At 38.8% G+C, this 16,181-nt stretch overlaps 1 protein-coding gene across 12 annotated transcripts in view; it reads right to left on the reverse strand.

The window, feature by feature from the left end:
* The window catches only part of CLASP1 (cytoplasmic linker associated protein 1), a 186,335-nt gene that overhangs the window by 44,772 nt on the left and 125,382 nt on the right, over positions 1-16,181 (reverse strand). For 9 of the 12 annotated variants that reach the window (XM_075028777.1, XM_075028768.1, XM_075028775.1 and 6 more), the window contains 7 exons: positions 12,149-12,252; positions 9,603-9,626; positions 8,429-8,673; positions 4,156-4,219; positions 2,371-2,534; positions 1,358-1,436; positions 208-351 (listed from right to left, as the gene is read on the reverse strand). In XM_075028777.1, the coding sequence (XP_074884878.1) occupies positions 208-351; positions 1,358-1,436; positions 2,371-2,534; positions 4,156-4,219; positions 8,429-8,673; positions 9,603-9,626; positions 12,149-12,252 (824 nt within the window). The remainder of the gene's footprint in view (positions 1-207; positions 352-1,357; positions 1,437-2,370; positions 2,535-4,155; positions 4,220-8,428; positions 8,674-9,602; positions 9,627-12,148; positions 12,253-16,181) is intronic. The other 3 variants (XM_075028773.1, XM_075028772.1, XM_075028769.1) reach the window with 1 other exon arrangement.

The following is a 16,181-nucleotide window of genomic DNA, read 5'->3' on the forward strand; positions in this document are numbered from 1 at the left end:
ACACCTATATGAAGACATGCTTCAGAAATGTGTCTTCACTAAATTAGCAATTTGGTTTGGACAGTGAAGTATGTAAAATACACTTTTTTACATTAGAATCTAATCACTGTATTTTTCATTGCCTTTATGACTGGTTTTTGTTGGGTTTGGGGGGTTTTGGGGAAGAACAATAATTACTGCAAATACTTCATCATCCTGGCTTATTACCTTTCTCACGTCTGAGCTCTTTGGTTCTGTTGTCCAAGTTATAATTCTAGATACAGCAAGTCTTGTCTCACTGGAGTTCACAAAGTCTGTTGGATCCATCTGTCTTGCCAAGGACTCAATATATTTCAGGATAGCAACTTTTACCTGAGAAGTGAAAAGGGATTTGTTAAGCTCACATGCTAGCAAAGATGGATTTATCCTATAATAAACAGATACCTTTACAGATTGACAAGACACGTCACATGGGGGAAAAATAAATCTCCCCGTGACATGTCTCTATATCATGTTTCAAAAAATCAAGAGCCACTTTCTACCCAGGATAAATTTTGTGTCGTAAAAGTCCGCAATGGAGTATCAGAAATAGCTTGAAATACATGTGTCTGCTTGTGTGTTTGCATAAGCAAATCAGTACACCATCACGCTGTTTCCACCAGCAGTTATTGTTCTGGATGCCAAACCATAGCTTTTGGTCTCAAACCAAATGCTTGATGCTGGAGTCTCCAAAGACACAAAATTTGGGAGACTGAAGAAAGAACACTTGAGTCATTTGGCATCCTGTATATTCCTGTCTCTGGAAGATAAATGTGTATTACTTCCAGAGTTTACAGTGTTTCTATAGCCTTGAAACAGCAACCTCCTGAAAAACAGTCTGCACAACAGTATCCCTTTGGGAGGATTCAGTAACAGAAAGCTCTGATTATTTTTTATTGTTGTTTTTTTTTCCTTTCTCCAAACCCTACACATGCTATGTCTGATCTGTGCAACAAGTACTTGTTAAGGTGTGCCTAGAATCCCAACTTCCCAGCCATTCAGACAGGGTCTGATCCCTTCTGTCCTGCACAATCAGGTTTTCTTCCCACCAAGACCAGGGTGAAAAGAAATTTTCCATGTCTAAACTTTAATACATTCCAGTGTGCTTCAAGCCCAACTCTTACTGACTTGTGATGAGTTATAGGGCCCTATTTTAAAGATATTTAGATTTATTAAAATGGAGAACAAGAGAGTTAATCAAAGTTACCGATACAATTTCTATATCGTGCAGTACTTACAGTAAGTTATCTTATCATGAGTCTATGCTTTATAGTATGCCTCACATGGCAAGCTAAAACAATCACGTTGATGCTTTAGTGAAAAGGCTTTTGATACTGACCTTCAGGTTTGGTGTTTGGGTCTGATCTACAATAAACCTCATCAAAATGTTAAATTGCTGATCAAATGGAAAAGAATCCCTGTCCAAAGAAAACAAAGGCAAAAATATGATACAACAAATTTTCAGGACTAAATTAACTCGATACATTGAAGCTTACACAACAGATTTCAACACCTATCATGCTTTTCTTCTTAACTTTACCATCAACCAGAGAAACTCCAAGTCTAAGAATTAGGTAGTTACTAATTTAATACTGGAGAAAAGGGCTAAATCAATACCCTTTACATGCTGTTACTCTGCTTTCTGTACACTTATCCAGCTTTTGGCACACCCATCCACTCCTCCATTTCAGGCTGTGCTTTATTCCCTTATCTCTAGTAGGAGCCTGGTTTATCTTGTCCTCAGAGTTCATACCTGGCTTTGATTTCTCTCTTCTTTTTCCCTACTCTATCCTATTTTCTCCTGTTACTACAATTTATTTATTTTTTTTTTTAAATTATCCTATTTCCAGGATGAACCAATCTTTATTCTAACAGTGTCCTGTGTTGGACTTCCTTAGAAAAGAACATGGACTACAGAGTTGGTGTGCACATCGCAGTAGCATTCAAGGTCTTATCCTGACATCACCATTATTTGCTGTTTGAACAACATGAAAGATGCTCTGAACTTTGTGGTAAAGCACCATTCATATTCTGAACACTGCAAGTATTTTTTTTTCCATCAATCAAAAAGAAAATCAATATCTAAGCACATGCGCACCAAAAAAACAAATAAACAAAATTAATCATTTACACATTTTAAATGTTATGCTTTAAAGTGATCTATTTAGAAGAGACAGGCCTTTTTAATTCAATACTTGAAACAGTGACATAACTTTGTTCTCCTTTATTCTGGTATTCATCAAGACTGAGCCCTCAAAACATATGGCACTGCTGGGTTTCTAAAACGTTCATCAGATGCCTTCCTGTAATCCTGCAAAAACCTCCATAACATTTGCCATCAGAGTACTCTACCTGGTGACATCCAGAGCTTTTTGAACTTTTGCCTGCACAGACCCCAGCAAATCTGCTCCCATTTTCTTTAGCAACTGGGTCAGGAGAACAAAAAGCCAATCCTGCAAGTCATCTTTATGAATGATGATGAAATCAACCAGGGTTTCCAGAAACATGCTGAAGACCTATAAACAAAACAAGCATCACAAAAAGGAATACAGTGCTTTAAATAAAAAATAATCAAAGGGGAGGGGGTTACAATCTGAGTTTCAGGATGATTTTGTTATAGACAGTTTCATGAATGAATTATTTTAGTGACTACATTGCTCTAAGAAAAAAAAAATCAGACATCTAAAATGTGTCGTATTAAAATATCACATAAAACGAATGAAGGAAGGGGGTAGAATACACTTACTCTCTGTTGTGAATTCCACAGCAAAGCAGGCCATGCAACAAAACAAACCACTCGTTAGCACACATAGTGATCTAGGCTGGTTGTTCAGATGCAGTTTGTCAACAGATAAAAGATGCATTCTTTGAAAGTTTACATTTTCTTAAAACACAATGTCTTCTCAGCCAAGTTACTTAAACATTATATACCTTGGATCAGATCCAGTCTCCTCAGTCATAAGAGTAACATATGTTTATATATGTTTATAGGTAACAAAGTTTACATATGTTTAACACCACAGCTAATGAGTTTGTAGCAGTAATTCTATAAAAGCAGTGCAGATGACAGGTCACCACTGCCACAGAGGACATACTTGAGTCCAGTGTGCAATCAACCCTCACCTTACTCAGAAATCGGAAATATTTTGTAAACAAATAGCCACACCTTCACCCTTTCCATGACACATACTGAACCCTTGAGAACCAAAACATTAAGACCTTACAGGTAGGAACTCCCACACTTGGCGAGTCCTGTGGGACAGCTGGTCCAGACTATAATTACAGCCAAAAATGCACACTTCGACCAAGACCTGTGACAGGCGACTACGCCAGCCCAGGGATTTCCACGTGATAACCATTTATTAAACCTCATTTACCAAGTGGTCTGAAGTACAAACATTTATACAACTTATTCTTTCTCAAACTGTTATTTAACCCAACGGCAAATGTTTCTACCCAGCCATTACTGGTTGCCCTCAACCAGCAAACCGCCTCAGGAAAGGGCACAAAACTCCCTTTTCCCCTCTCCCTGCTCCCACTTACCTGTCCACAGAAGACCACTGGGTCTGAACATGCCTATGAGCCCAACCTCCCCATTAACTAGCCTATTTCATTTTAAGAGATGTCTGTAAATTAATGCCACAACCTTTAACTTTAACCTTTAACTTAAGGTCAGTGTTATAAAGAAGGCAAAGTGGCTATACTAGAGACTTTAGTTATGAGATCCAGAACAGTGAGACCTGTACTGCTCCCAGGTGTATATGTAAATACACAAACCCCAGTGACCGTGATGCTGAACTATGATGTATTACCCTTCACAGACCCCACTCTACTGTGTATCACCAAGACACTCCCTAGAGAAGTACAGGTAAAACTGAACTTCTCGCTCCGGGAGCTGACATCTGAAAGGCATGAGGCTGCTTCTTGGAAAGATCGCAGTAACCAGTTCCTAGCAAGATAAGAGAGACTGAGACACAACCCTTCATTGTAGAACAGATAAAAATCAAGGAGATTTATAAATGCCAGTTTTCCCCCAGCAGATGGCAGGTGTAGAAATACAAAGCATTCATCTTGGAACAGTGTCAAATGTGCACACATGGTAACGTAAGAGAGCGAGACAAGTCTTTGTGATCTTACCTTGCTGTGAGGGTCAGCAAACATGCGAGTAAATATTTCACATAGCCTTTTTAACTCGACTCGGCTAAAATACATAAATAAAACATTATATTAATGCTAAAGCTTTAGTTGCAGCAAAAAAGCTACTAAATATTAACAGCTGAAAGATTTAACCTTCTTTATTTTAGTGTTACTTAGGTCACACTTCTGAAAACTCTGTACCTGGGTAAAGTCTTAACTGACATTCCAGTTTAACTGCTGGGAACACCAGTCTTACATCAAGAAATCTAATAAACATTTTTTTAAAAAATCATAAGCCAGACACTTGTATTTTCTGCTGCTTCTATTTTCTTCTATATTCTGGATTGCAGAAAACAACTTGAAATGTGCACATTTGGGAGGTATTCGCTTTCTGCCTGTGCAAGCTTGCTGACTCACTGAAACACGGGGTCTTCTGCAGCCTAGGCATAGGTTTCTCAAGTGTCCTTTGTGTCAGGGAACTCAAACTTCCAAGTAAAATCAGAACTTTCATGCTGTTTGAGTATATACTAATCATAAATATTTTGGTCTAAACTCTCAGTTGCCTCAGTGAAATCAGTCTAGAATCACACAGTATTAACAGATACCAGAACTGACTCCAAAGGCTGACAGCAGGCACATTGAGGAGACAAATATAGAGAAATGGAAACCAGATTATCAAGTGGGCAACCTAGTAAGTCAGAAGATAATTAAGTTAAGGCACAATCTAAGTTCCTATTAGTAAGAAATTATTAGGTGCTCAGTAATGTTCTTTTTATGCCAGGAGAAGAAAGAATGATGTATGGGTCTGTCCTGGTTTCAGGAGGGAGAGTTAACTTTCTTCCTAGTAGCTGGTACAGTGTTATGTTTTGGATTCAGTATGAGAAGAATGTTGATAACACGCTGATGTTTTCAGTTGTTGCTAAGCAGTGTTTAGAGTAAGTCACGGATTTTTCAGCTTCTCATGCCCAGCCAGCAAGAAGGCTGGAGGGGCACAAGAAGTTGGGAGGGGACACAACCAGGGCAGCTGACCCAAACTGGCCAAAGGGGTATTCCAGACCATGTGACGTCATGCCCAGTATATAAACTGGGGGGAGTTGGCCTGTGGGGGGCGGTGTGAATCACTGCTCGGGAACTAACTGGGCATCGGTTGGCGGGTGAACAATTGCACTGTGCATCACTCGTTTTGTATATTCCAATCCTTTTATTATTATTATTGTCATTTTTTTATTGTTATCATCATTATTAGTTTCTTCCTTTCTGTCCTATTAAACTGTTCTTATCTCAACCCACAAGTTTTACATTTTTTCCAATTCTCTCCCCTATCCCACTGGGTTGGGGGGAAGCAAGTGAGCGGCTGGGTGGTTTTTAGTTGCTGGCTGGGGTTAAACCACGACATGGTCCCTTTCATATGATACTGAGTTTGAGTCAAATGCAGAACTGTTTGGTGCCAAAGCTCTTATCTGCAATGTCTTGAAAATACAAGTCTTAGTTTTCCTGCAAGGCAAACTGCAAAAGAATGCAGAAGTTTTGCTTGTTTACTGTGCAAAGAAAAACAGAGCAAGACAGCCAAGATGCAATTAGATATTTTTCAGTTACTATGAAACCAGAGCAACTAGTGAAATGCACATGGATTGCTCAGAGAACAGCCGTTCAGGTCTTGACTACAGGTACCCTCTTTCCAGAAAGACATTAATTCTATAGTCCACCAACATATCTCTCTCTCAAAATAAGCTTCAAAGAACAGGGCAGAATATGCTACTAGTCTACAGGTATTTTATATTAGTTTGTTTCTAAGTAGTACGGGACATTTTTTCAAATAAATCTATGCAGGAAAGGCTGACCAAATTTTAGAAGGGCACAAAACCAATGGTCTTAAGAGTTTGATGTAGAGGAAAAAGTCTTTGTAACAACACCACAGCAAGCTGTCAGCTTCATTCAAGATAAGACTGCACAGTCTCAAAATGATTACTCTACAACGCTCTCCTGACTTTATGCAGATTGCAGCTCTTTGAATGAACCCTTATTTATTACTCTAATGCATTTTCTTTCTGGACAAAGGTTACATGAAGGCAGCAAGTATAAGCATGTCTCTTTCTAAAAGCTCATGGACCCGAGGTAACAATGCAAGTACTAAACTGAAACAGGCAGTGGAAGAACATTTCCTTAAGGGACTTGTTGGCCTTGTTTTATTTAGAAGACCTTATGGGGAACCCTTAGAGAACTAGGCCACATGAAGCTGTACGAAACAAAGAGGATAGGTAAGCACCATACCACTTTGCATGCACATCTTTCTGGATATGCAAATCCCATCTAACATAGGATCAGCCATCTTTCAGTTCAGAGTACTAAAGAAAACCTAGCCACATCACTGCCTTTTATTAAACTTGTTACACCACAACAGAAGATATCAGGTTTAATTAGAAGACAGGACAGACTTGCCCCTTGGACTAATGACCTTGATGATGTTCTGCAAGATGCCGTGGGAACAAACAAGATGATAAAATCTAATCATTAGAACGGGCACCAGATCAACCCTGAATCAAGGAGGAAGCAGACTAAAAGCAAAACAAAATGAAATATAATCTAGAAAACTAAACCCAGTATCAAATTAAAAAAAATAACTCTGCAGGGGTGTAGTTTCTGGGACAAGTTTATAAATTATTCAGGACCAAAGCTAAGAACTTGCTAGCTTGAGGGACTAGTGACAGCAGTACAGTTCGAACACTGCAACCAACAGGGTTGGAAACAGTAGTTTAATTCTACCGGCATTTCTACTAAGAGCTACTGATCTGGATAATAGCCCATCACCCAACCTTCTCAGCCTTTCCTCCCTTGGAACTATCCCCAACAGCACTCAAAGCGTTGTTTATAATCCTCACACACCTTTGTGGCAAAATCAAAGTCTCACCCAGGTTTTTCATACAAGTATATGAGGTGTCACAGTTTCTCCAGACAGTTCATTAAAATAAAGAAAAAAGACAGCATACAAGTGGGAATTATCTTTTAAAAGACTTGTAAATAGACCACATCAAAAAGCATCTCTGATCTAGAGACTCTAACTACCCATATTAAAAACCTGTAGCACTTCCCACTTAAGGACTGTACCACATCATGTTAAGTGGCAGAATATTTTTATGATGGCAAGAGAATAACCTTCCCAGGCCTGCTCTCAGTACATTTTCATTCAGTCTGTTAACATGAACCATCAAATACTTTCAGCCAGTATGAAGGCCTTTTAAAATGGAAACAATTGTGCAAATCCAAGTAGGTAGGCTATAAACCATACAACAACCACTTATAAACTTGGTCATAATTTAAGTGCATAGTATTCACAACAGAAAAATAAAAACATCACAGCTATTCATGAATGTTATCTTCAAAGGAACCAAGAGATAAACAGCTTGTTTCCAAATACTTTCACCATAAACTAAGGGTGAAAAGTCTATGGCCCGAGAGCCAGTTGACTTTAGTTAACATGACCTGTGGCCATATGAAGCTTCCACATGACTACTGGGTAATTTTAAGATGTGTTTTAACATGTGACATGCCAAAGGTGTTTGAAGGGTTTATTGTGCCTTTCAACAAGGGAAGAAGGTCTGCCTCTCCTACCATAAGCAAAGTTTCAGAGTTGGTACACCTACTTCATTGCCCTAAGAAACTTCCCTCTACATTATAAACTACACCATTTATAGGAGACTCAAGCTTCTGATAGAAGATTTTTTTAAGAGTTACAAATAATATCTATAATTATACCTAACACAGCCTTTATAAAGAGTCAAAGTATACCCAACATACTGAGAGCATAGTCTGATCTCATCTTTGAAACACACACACCCTGAATCATTTTAGAGTAAGTGCAGTGAGTGTTTGTTTCACCTACCAAGTTGCTGGGGAAGAAAATACTGAAGGTTCAAACAGACTAATGTAAAAACGGTACCACCCTTTGGGTGGATTTACAATACCATCGTTGTGGGAAATCTCACTGTGCTGCAACAAGCACCTACCATTGGAGGTCTTCATGAGACAAAGGAAGGCTAAGAGAAGACAGCATGCTTACCTCAGTCCTTTCTACATTACTGCTACAAATTTAACACAAATTACACTGATGACAGCAGAAATTTTTCCAAAAGTAATTAAAGTCCCACATTGTGGAGACAAAGCCTTCAGAGCTGTGAAAGATACTATCTGTCTCCATAAGGCAGGTACGTATTACTGACTCCAGACTTTAGGCATCTCTCATGAATTACTAACACTATAAAACCATCAAGGTCACCTCAGGGTCCGCTGGCTTTTCAGTAAGTTCTGAAGACCTATGAGCCCCTCTTTCCTTTCAGACCAGTTGGAGCTGGCACAATGGTTCAGGACCTCTGCCACATCTTCAGTCTGCCGCAGGTAGTGTGGAATGCCCCCGTTCCTGGAACCATAGGAGCGCTCCGAACAAGCACTTGATGCATCGCTGTTAGCATCATCATCAGAGTACATCCCATAGGGTTCATATCTTCTTCTCACTGGCTTTTTCTGGAAAAGGGGAAATTCAGACTTAGTAAGTTATATATAGTTTTATCAATGCCAAAAGAAAAACATTCTATCCGTAATGACTAAAAGGAAGACTAATGCTATTGTTATAGTGACATAAGTGTTTTAAAGATGTCACCAAGCACTGCCTGCTTACCTCTCACAGTAGAGCAAGACAGATCCTATTGATTTCAATGAGACTATTTGAGTGACTAAGGGGAGCAGGGCCTGCCTTCCCCAGCATGAAAGTGAGATATTTATGTGTAGTGAAATTAACTACTGGTAATGAAATCATATGCTGTTTTATCATCAATAATGGTCAGTTCCATTGTTACAGATTCTATGATGATACAACCTCTACTTCAAGAAAAAAAAAAGATAAGGAAGAAAGAGCTGAAGGAATCTGTGCTGGCATGCACAGTCACTTTGATATTGATAATGAAGTGACTCTAGAAATGCACTGGGATATAGGAGATGACAATTTCTGTTAGTTTGGGCTAGGGTTTTTCTAGAGGCTAAGGGAGCTGAGTACTCAAATCCCACTCATTTCCATAGCATGGCATTAGAGGACCTGATTCCCTTAGGTACATCTCTGACAAGTTTGATCCTTAGAGAAGGGATATTAGAATTATGGTAGCAAAACAAATTGTATGCTATACTACAAAACAAACTCCTAAATGAACCTTAACAGAACAGCACTGATAAGACAACGTATCGGAAACAGATTGGCTATATTCTAAAGTGTTTGCTACAGAATTCCTTCCAGTGTCCAGTCCTGCAGTTCTTGGACTTGTGAATCTAGCAGAGTTTTGCTTCCACTAGGACTGCAGGATTGAAGCGTAGAAATTAACTCAAGTGCAGTATCATGGGCGTTAGCAACAGGGTGGGGAAAGTTGGAAAGTAGAAATAAAAAGTCAAGAAAGCACTAGTACCTTGCTCCTGGAGTCTCCTAAGAGCTGTAGGCAGGAAAATATTGAAGGGTGGGAAAAAGCATAGAGAATTATGTCAGAAGCTTATGTAGGGTTTGTTTTTGCAACAAAAACGTATAGCAAATGTGTCTTAGCAAATTAAAAAAAAAAAAAAAACAGTTTATGCAAAATAAAAGTGGGTATTATGACATCTGACACTATCTCCTAACTGTTGCTCTACTCATATAGCCTGCAATTTCCATTAGGGAGCTTGGAAGTGAGATTATCTGTTAATAAGTTTTTTTTATGACAGATCTATATACAGGACCTCTTTGCTTACTTTTCAGAACCGCTGCTCTGGAAGATATAGGAGTTTTTGGTAATGATTTATTTCCCCACATATTATTAGTAGCTTTTTAGATAGTAGATTTTAGAGTCTTGGAAAGAAATTCTGATGTCAGGAAACCACTATCTACAGTACAGCACATTTAATCAGCTTCACTTAACCAAGTTCTCTTTCAACCCACAGTTCTTACACCACACTTTTTTGAAGCTTAGCTTCTTTTAAGACCCCCTGGCTGGCACCCCTGGCTTAAAGGCCTTACTTAATGCCAAAGTTTCCATCACCCTTTGAGCTCTTCTGACAGATCTTGAGCACTGATTCCCAGTACAGACACTGTGGGTTTAGGCCAAGTCCAGCTCTTGAACAGAAGCAGTGGATCCAACGCGAATTGTACACAGGGAGTACAGGTCATAAAATGACCCACTGTATTTTGTTTAAACTGAGTATTTGGCTGAATCCATCTTTGGAGAAGTTCTTTTCATTCCTACTACAGGGAAAAGAATACTCCTCCGAAAACAAGGCTGCTGGGTAAAAACTGGCATCACATTACTCTCTCAAAAGGAGCCTGAACCGAGTTTGTAAATTGCCTGTTGTAAGACGACAACCAAGAAAAAGAGCAAATTGGGGTGGTGGGAAAGAAGGGGACAACAAGATCACGTTGCATCCCCTAAAGTCATACAAATTCAGATTGATCAACCAAGTCAGCAGCACTGCTTAGTTTCCAGTTAGACTTAAGGATTTCCCTTTTAAGTCTTCAATCCTTTAAGATTTTAACATTCCAGTATAATGTTATTTAGTTTAAAGGACTGGAATATTTAGAAGGGAACTCTGTAAGTCTAGCTGAAGATTAAGTCACATTGAAAAATATCTCAGTGATCAGCAGTGAATTGAAACACCGATTCTCTCCTCCCTCAAGAAACCTGTATTCAGCAACTGCTCACATTCAGGGATACAGCCTGATTTCATTTATGCAGGCAAACCATCACCTATACTTATGCCCTGAACTGCTCTGGTGGCAAATTTGAAGTGCTGAGAACAGCAATTGACTCACAAGCTATTGTATTTGGTAATGAAAAATGCCCACTAATGCTTCAGCCCACTAAATGCAACAGTGCCATCTATTATATACTATCCTACCTTTATATTATTCACAAATACTTTTTTTTTTATGGAAAGGTAGATTTTGTAAAGAGTGATATTTGTCTAGGAGTACTCTAATAAACATCTAGAAATGGAGGTGACATGAGCTGGGTGATAATCAAATATAAAAAGGAAAATGTTAGACATCCCCAGGAAAAGTGAACTAGGAAATGGAAAAAGGACATCTGTCACAAACTCTGAGGACACTGTTCATTCTCCATAAAGAGAGATCTGAAATATCTATTCTCAAGCTACATCAGGAAATCCTCCTCTCAGCTCAGGTCTAGAGCTGGAGAAGACCCAAGGTACACTGGTACCCAGCTAATGCTGTACAATAACTTCTCCTGCCTCTACACATCCTCTCCCACAAACACTCCAGGTAAATCTTAATCCAGGCTTATCTCAACACTTGTCTTCTGAAGAGCAGAAAACACTTTCTGGTTTCTAGCCGAGAGATATTATAGTACAGTAAGATTATACAGGAAAACACAATTTAAAAAAATGACAATAAATTTACTTGGAAATGCACTGAATGTTTGAAAGTACTAGCGGCAAACTAGACAAATACACTTCAATTTAACTGCATGAGATGGTATGGAATACATGCAAGGCAAGTTATGAGCTGACCCAAGTATCTAGCCAGGTGCAAATAACACAGGGCAGGAACTTGTGAAATTCTCAGTTCTTGTTGAAACCTGATCAGGAACTGACACTAACAGAGAACACTGTGTTTTTCTGACAAAGTCTTCATGCAGGTAATGGGATTGATGGATCCCAAGCACCCCCACAGTGCTGTGTATATCCTCTAGCAGCCAAGTGAAAGACAATCAGCTCATTCAACCTGTCCTGCACTCTAGCACTGAGCCACAGCGGTCTGTTTGATAACAACTGTGGAGAACCAACATGGAATAAGGAAACAAATATTGCTGTCGATATACCCAAAGACAAAACTGCAAAAGGTAGCTAACTCTACAGCATCAGACACTGGCACAAACAGAACAAAGCTATTAAGAAAGAGGAGAACGTACGTACAGGTAACTTTAAGCCACTTTCCGGTGTCGGAAGCATTTTGTATTTTTCCTCTTACCAGTGCATCGGCCACAGCAGCCTCCAGATCTGTGCTTGTGCTCAGGACTCGCATGGCATTCACAGAAGCAGGCATCCTGCCTGGCTGTCCAAGTCCAAACCGGTCTGCACAAAAGACAACATTGAAAGGGATTGTTAAATGAATTCACATTCACTTGGAATCCTAATCAGGTGCCCGAGCAGCTATCCCCACAGGCTCTGGGAACTCACAGTGCTTTTCCACTAAACGCTCTTTTATCCACAGCTCTAGAGAGTTTGCCATTAGAGTAAGAAATGAACTATTGTATGTTGGGCCCCAGAGACAATTTTGGATGCTCAGGGCAACTTTTTTTTTTTTTTTAGCTGGGAAGCAGGGTATCTATTTAATGTTTCTTTTTACACAGAAGTTGTTTCAAAGTTTTATTTTAATGTCAGAGGCAGACATGCTGGTCCCAATCTGGCACTCTCAGAAATCAAGAGAAAGCGTCTCATTAACTTCAGAGAGACAGCATCATGCCCAGTGTCAGAACATGTTAATACCTGAGCACTTATCCATCCTGCAGCTTTTTCTCAGGCAAGGATGCGAGACTAGCAGCACCGGACTAACCTATTTTATATCTCAAGGCTTGATTAACCAGTAGAACATCCCCCTGTGCCCCACAGTATAAAAATAAGGCTTATTATTTGCTTGTGAATTGACTCCAATTTTTGTTTTATTACTGTTCTTGAGAAGCAGTTTAAATACCATTTAAAAGTTCTATGATATATCAAAATTTATATTTTTTTTTTTGATCAAACAGTATCATCTTTCTCCCTTTGAATTTGATGGCAAAGCTCTTAATGACATCCAAAGCAACAGGGTTGAGTCTAAAATGCCATTTACACTCCTAATACTAATTAGTTTACTTTACCATTTGCCCAGTCTACCAAAAAAGTTACTGAAATTAGTTTCTTTGGGCGAAGGCCTGATTCAAAAAGGCATGCTAGCAGCGATATGACAGAATCAGTGACTTGAGTATCACAAGCCAGCCTCTGGCAGCACAGCCGTTCTAGATGTGGGTAGATCAGATACCATATTACTGGGACCCTGACTTTGGTCTATAAGCAGAAAGAGATTGGTTTTGGCATTCCAAGTTTTTATTTCCATGTGGGCTTGTCTTTGCTCAAGAAGGACTGGGAACATCCCTCCCGGGACATACCTTACACCTCTGTCCCCTGCACCCACACGTGCCAATTAGAGTTTTGCCCCCAAATTCAATGGTGCACAAATTGAGCTGCATGAACCCATTTAATAGACCTTCAGCTGGTCCACACTGGAGGTAGTCATCAAGCAGCAAGAGAGAGGGATCAAGTCACACAGGTCTTTTACTAGTTCACCTATATTTAATTTAACAAAAGGAAAAATACTATTTATCAAAATGCGTAACTATTATCGTGGATTTCCACAAAACTGTGGTCAAACACGATATTCAGCAGCTTACTGTATTTTTCGGGAAAAACAGTGCGCTTACCACAAAATTTCATTGCTCTCTTCTTTAAAAACCTACTGCACTGAAATATCTTTTAAGGAATTAGCTCACACTGACATGTATAATTTAAATCAGAGACTGAAGTTTGCCAGTCTGCTGTCCTAATTCCAAAGCTTTACATAAGTATGTCAGAGATTAAGCTACTATGGGGAAATAGGGAAGATTTTTTAAATCTGAAGTATTTTGAGGAAAAACAAAAACCTGAATAATAGTATTTATTTCAAATAGAAGTGTTATCTATCAAAATTTACTGTTTCTCAGTGATGTACCCAGACAAGACATTTCTGATTTACAACAAAAGCACGTTTTCTACAAAACACATTACAAGGGAAAAAAAAAAAATAAACAAACTTCTTAGAACTACTGCCAAAAAGTAATCAAATTATGACATTTCACAAAGAAATAAAAGTTGTATGTGTTATTACTATCCCCTTTTTTAATGCACTTGGGTTGAAGAATCATTTCAAATATTTAGGTGAAACAGTGCTTCATCCCTAAAATGGAAAGATCTGTACACTCTTAATAGAAGCGCAGAGAAGATGATAACGCATTAGGTCTGATTGAAACTAAAGTCACTACTACAGAGCTATACGCTAGAAAGATGTACAGAAGACAAGTATTTACCTAAGTGTAAATGATATCTGATGCAGTACAAGAGCTGTAAATGTTGAGACAAGTTCTGGATTCAGTTTTATATTTAAACCCAACTCAATGACATTACTCAAGTGTTACTGAGATCAGAATTTGGCTTTAACTTTTGAAATAACATAGCAGCAAAAAATACCAGTCATTTATTTCCACGTAAATTTAGTATTACATTAGAAAAGGGAAGATAGTTTGGGTTTTGTTTTTTAAAATGAAGAACAGAATGACAAAGTAATTCAATTATAGATCAGTTTAAATACCCAGCATTAAGAAACAAAAATTGAGCTTTTTTAACAAATTAAGTACAGTGTGGCATGCTGGCTTTTATCTGTCTCCATGGCTATCAGGAATTTTCTGAAATACTTCTTTCAGTGATCTTTAAATTCACAACACCCAAGTCACTCTGGGCTTCTCCCCAAGACACTGTTGCCATACCTGAGTGCAGAAGTTAGACCTTAGGAGAGACCTCAGCATATCTCTAATGTGGGGGTGCGAACACATTTGGCTCCAGGAATAACCAGTACAGGCAAGCCCAATGTTACTGGGCAAGAAATAAGTAGAGTATGCTCTGGCCACATTCCTTTGTCTCCCTGGCTAGATTCATTACATTGTTACAAACGTGGTGAAAATTCCCAAGCACCATTTTCAGGCCGATTTTGCCATTTTTAGGGAGATTTGGGCCTTCTTTAGGACACAGGTAACCATATAGAATTTGATTATGCTTTGTACCAAACCACAGGAACCAAGCATGAAGTGACTACCGCAGGAAATTGAATGCAAACAAGGCTTAAATCTGAATTACAATCAAGGTACTTTAAATCATTTCATTATTTTTATTAAATACAAACTCAAATTGTTACTTTGGAAAATGCCAGTCAAATCAGGTTGCAACATTTCTGCTGAGTAACCCGATAAGGGAAGTGTTTTGAGAGTTTTAGTTAAGTGACAGCTATTTAACTAGACTTATGAGAAACAGAATATTTTTCACTCCCTACCTGAAGAGGGTTAATTAAATAACTTTCAGTGTCACTAATTCCTTATACAATTTTAGCCTCCAGGAAAACACTGAAGCCCTCATCTTCTACATCATCTTTGTCCCCACAGTTAATTCTCTATTGTCCCAAAGCTCGGAGCCCTCATTCATTTCTTTTTAAGGCTCCCAGTGAAATACCCTGATTTCAGAGGGAGTTACAGGTTCTCCACAACTGCAAATCCAGCACAGGGGTGGGGAAGAAGCCACTGGAATCTGCATATTTTTCTCATTATATATAAGCATTAGTCTCCTGATGCAAAGCCCAGTGAAATTAAGGGAATGATTTTTTTCAACAACTTCCACGTACAAGGCCTTCAGAATTATATGAAGGATGGAACAGCATGTGTTATGCTCCAAAGTTCGTTTTGAAAGCTCATCAGGTGCTTAATTCTTGCTGTTCTTGTGTATTTTGGAGAGGATCCCACAAAGAACTTTCATTAACAGAGACAGGACTCCAGAATATTTAGTAATAAATGGGATGAAACCCACTAAGGTCTGGTCCTAGGCATTGGGAACTGCTACACTGCTAAAGAGGAAGCATAAACAGAAGTTGCAAGTACTCTGCATCAGTCAGGATTTAGCCCATGCTGCACAACTGATCCAATTTACAGGAGAATTGAGAAAGCCCTGGATCACCCTTTGTTTAAACACTGTTCACAATGTTCCTAAAATACATAAAATTAAAAACATCCAAGAAATGAAATTCAAAACAAAAAGCCACACTGAACAAAAACAGAACAGAAAGCCCCACAGCAGTGAGAAGCACATGCCAAGTGCTGGCTGATGCACATGACAGCAAATGTTAAGATGGTGTAAAACAAGACTACGTATAAGAAGCGGATTCATGC

This window comes from Buteo buteo, chromosome 5 (genome assembly GCF_964188355.1).
Source record: "Buteo buteo chromosome 5, bButBut1.hap1.1, whole genome shotgun sequence".
In the NCBI taxonomy this organism is placed as follows: Eukaryota; Metazoa; Chordata; class Aves; order Accipitriformes; family Accipitridae; genus Buteo; species Buteo buteo.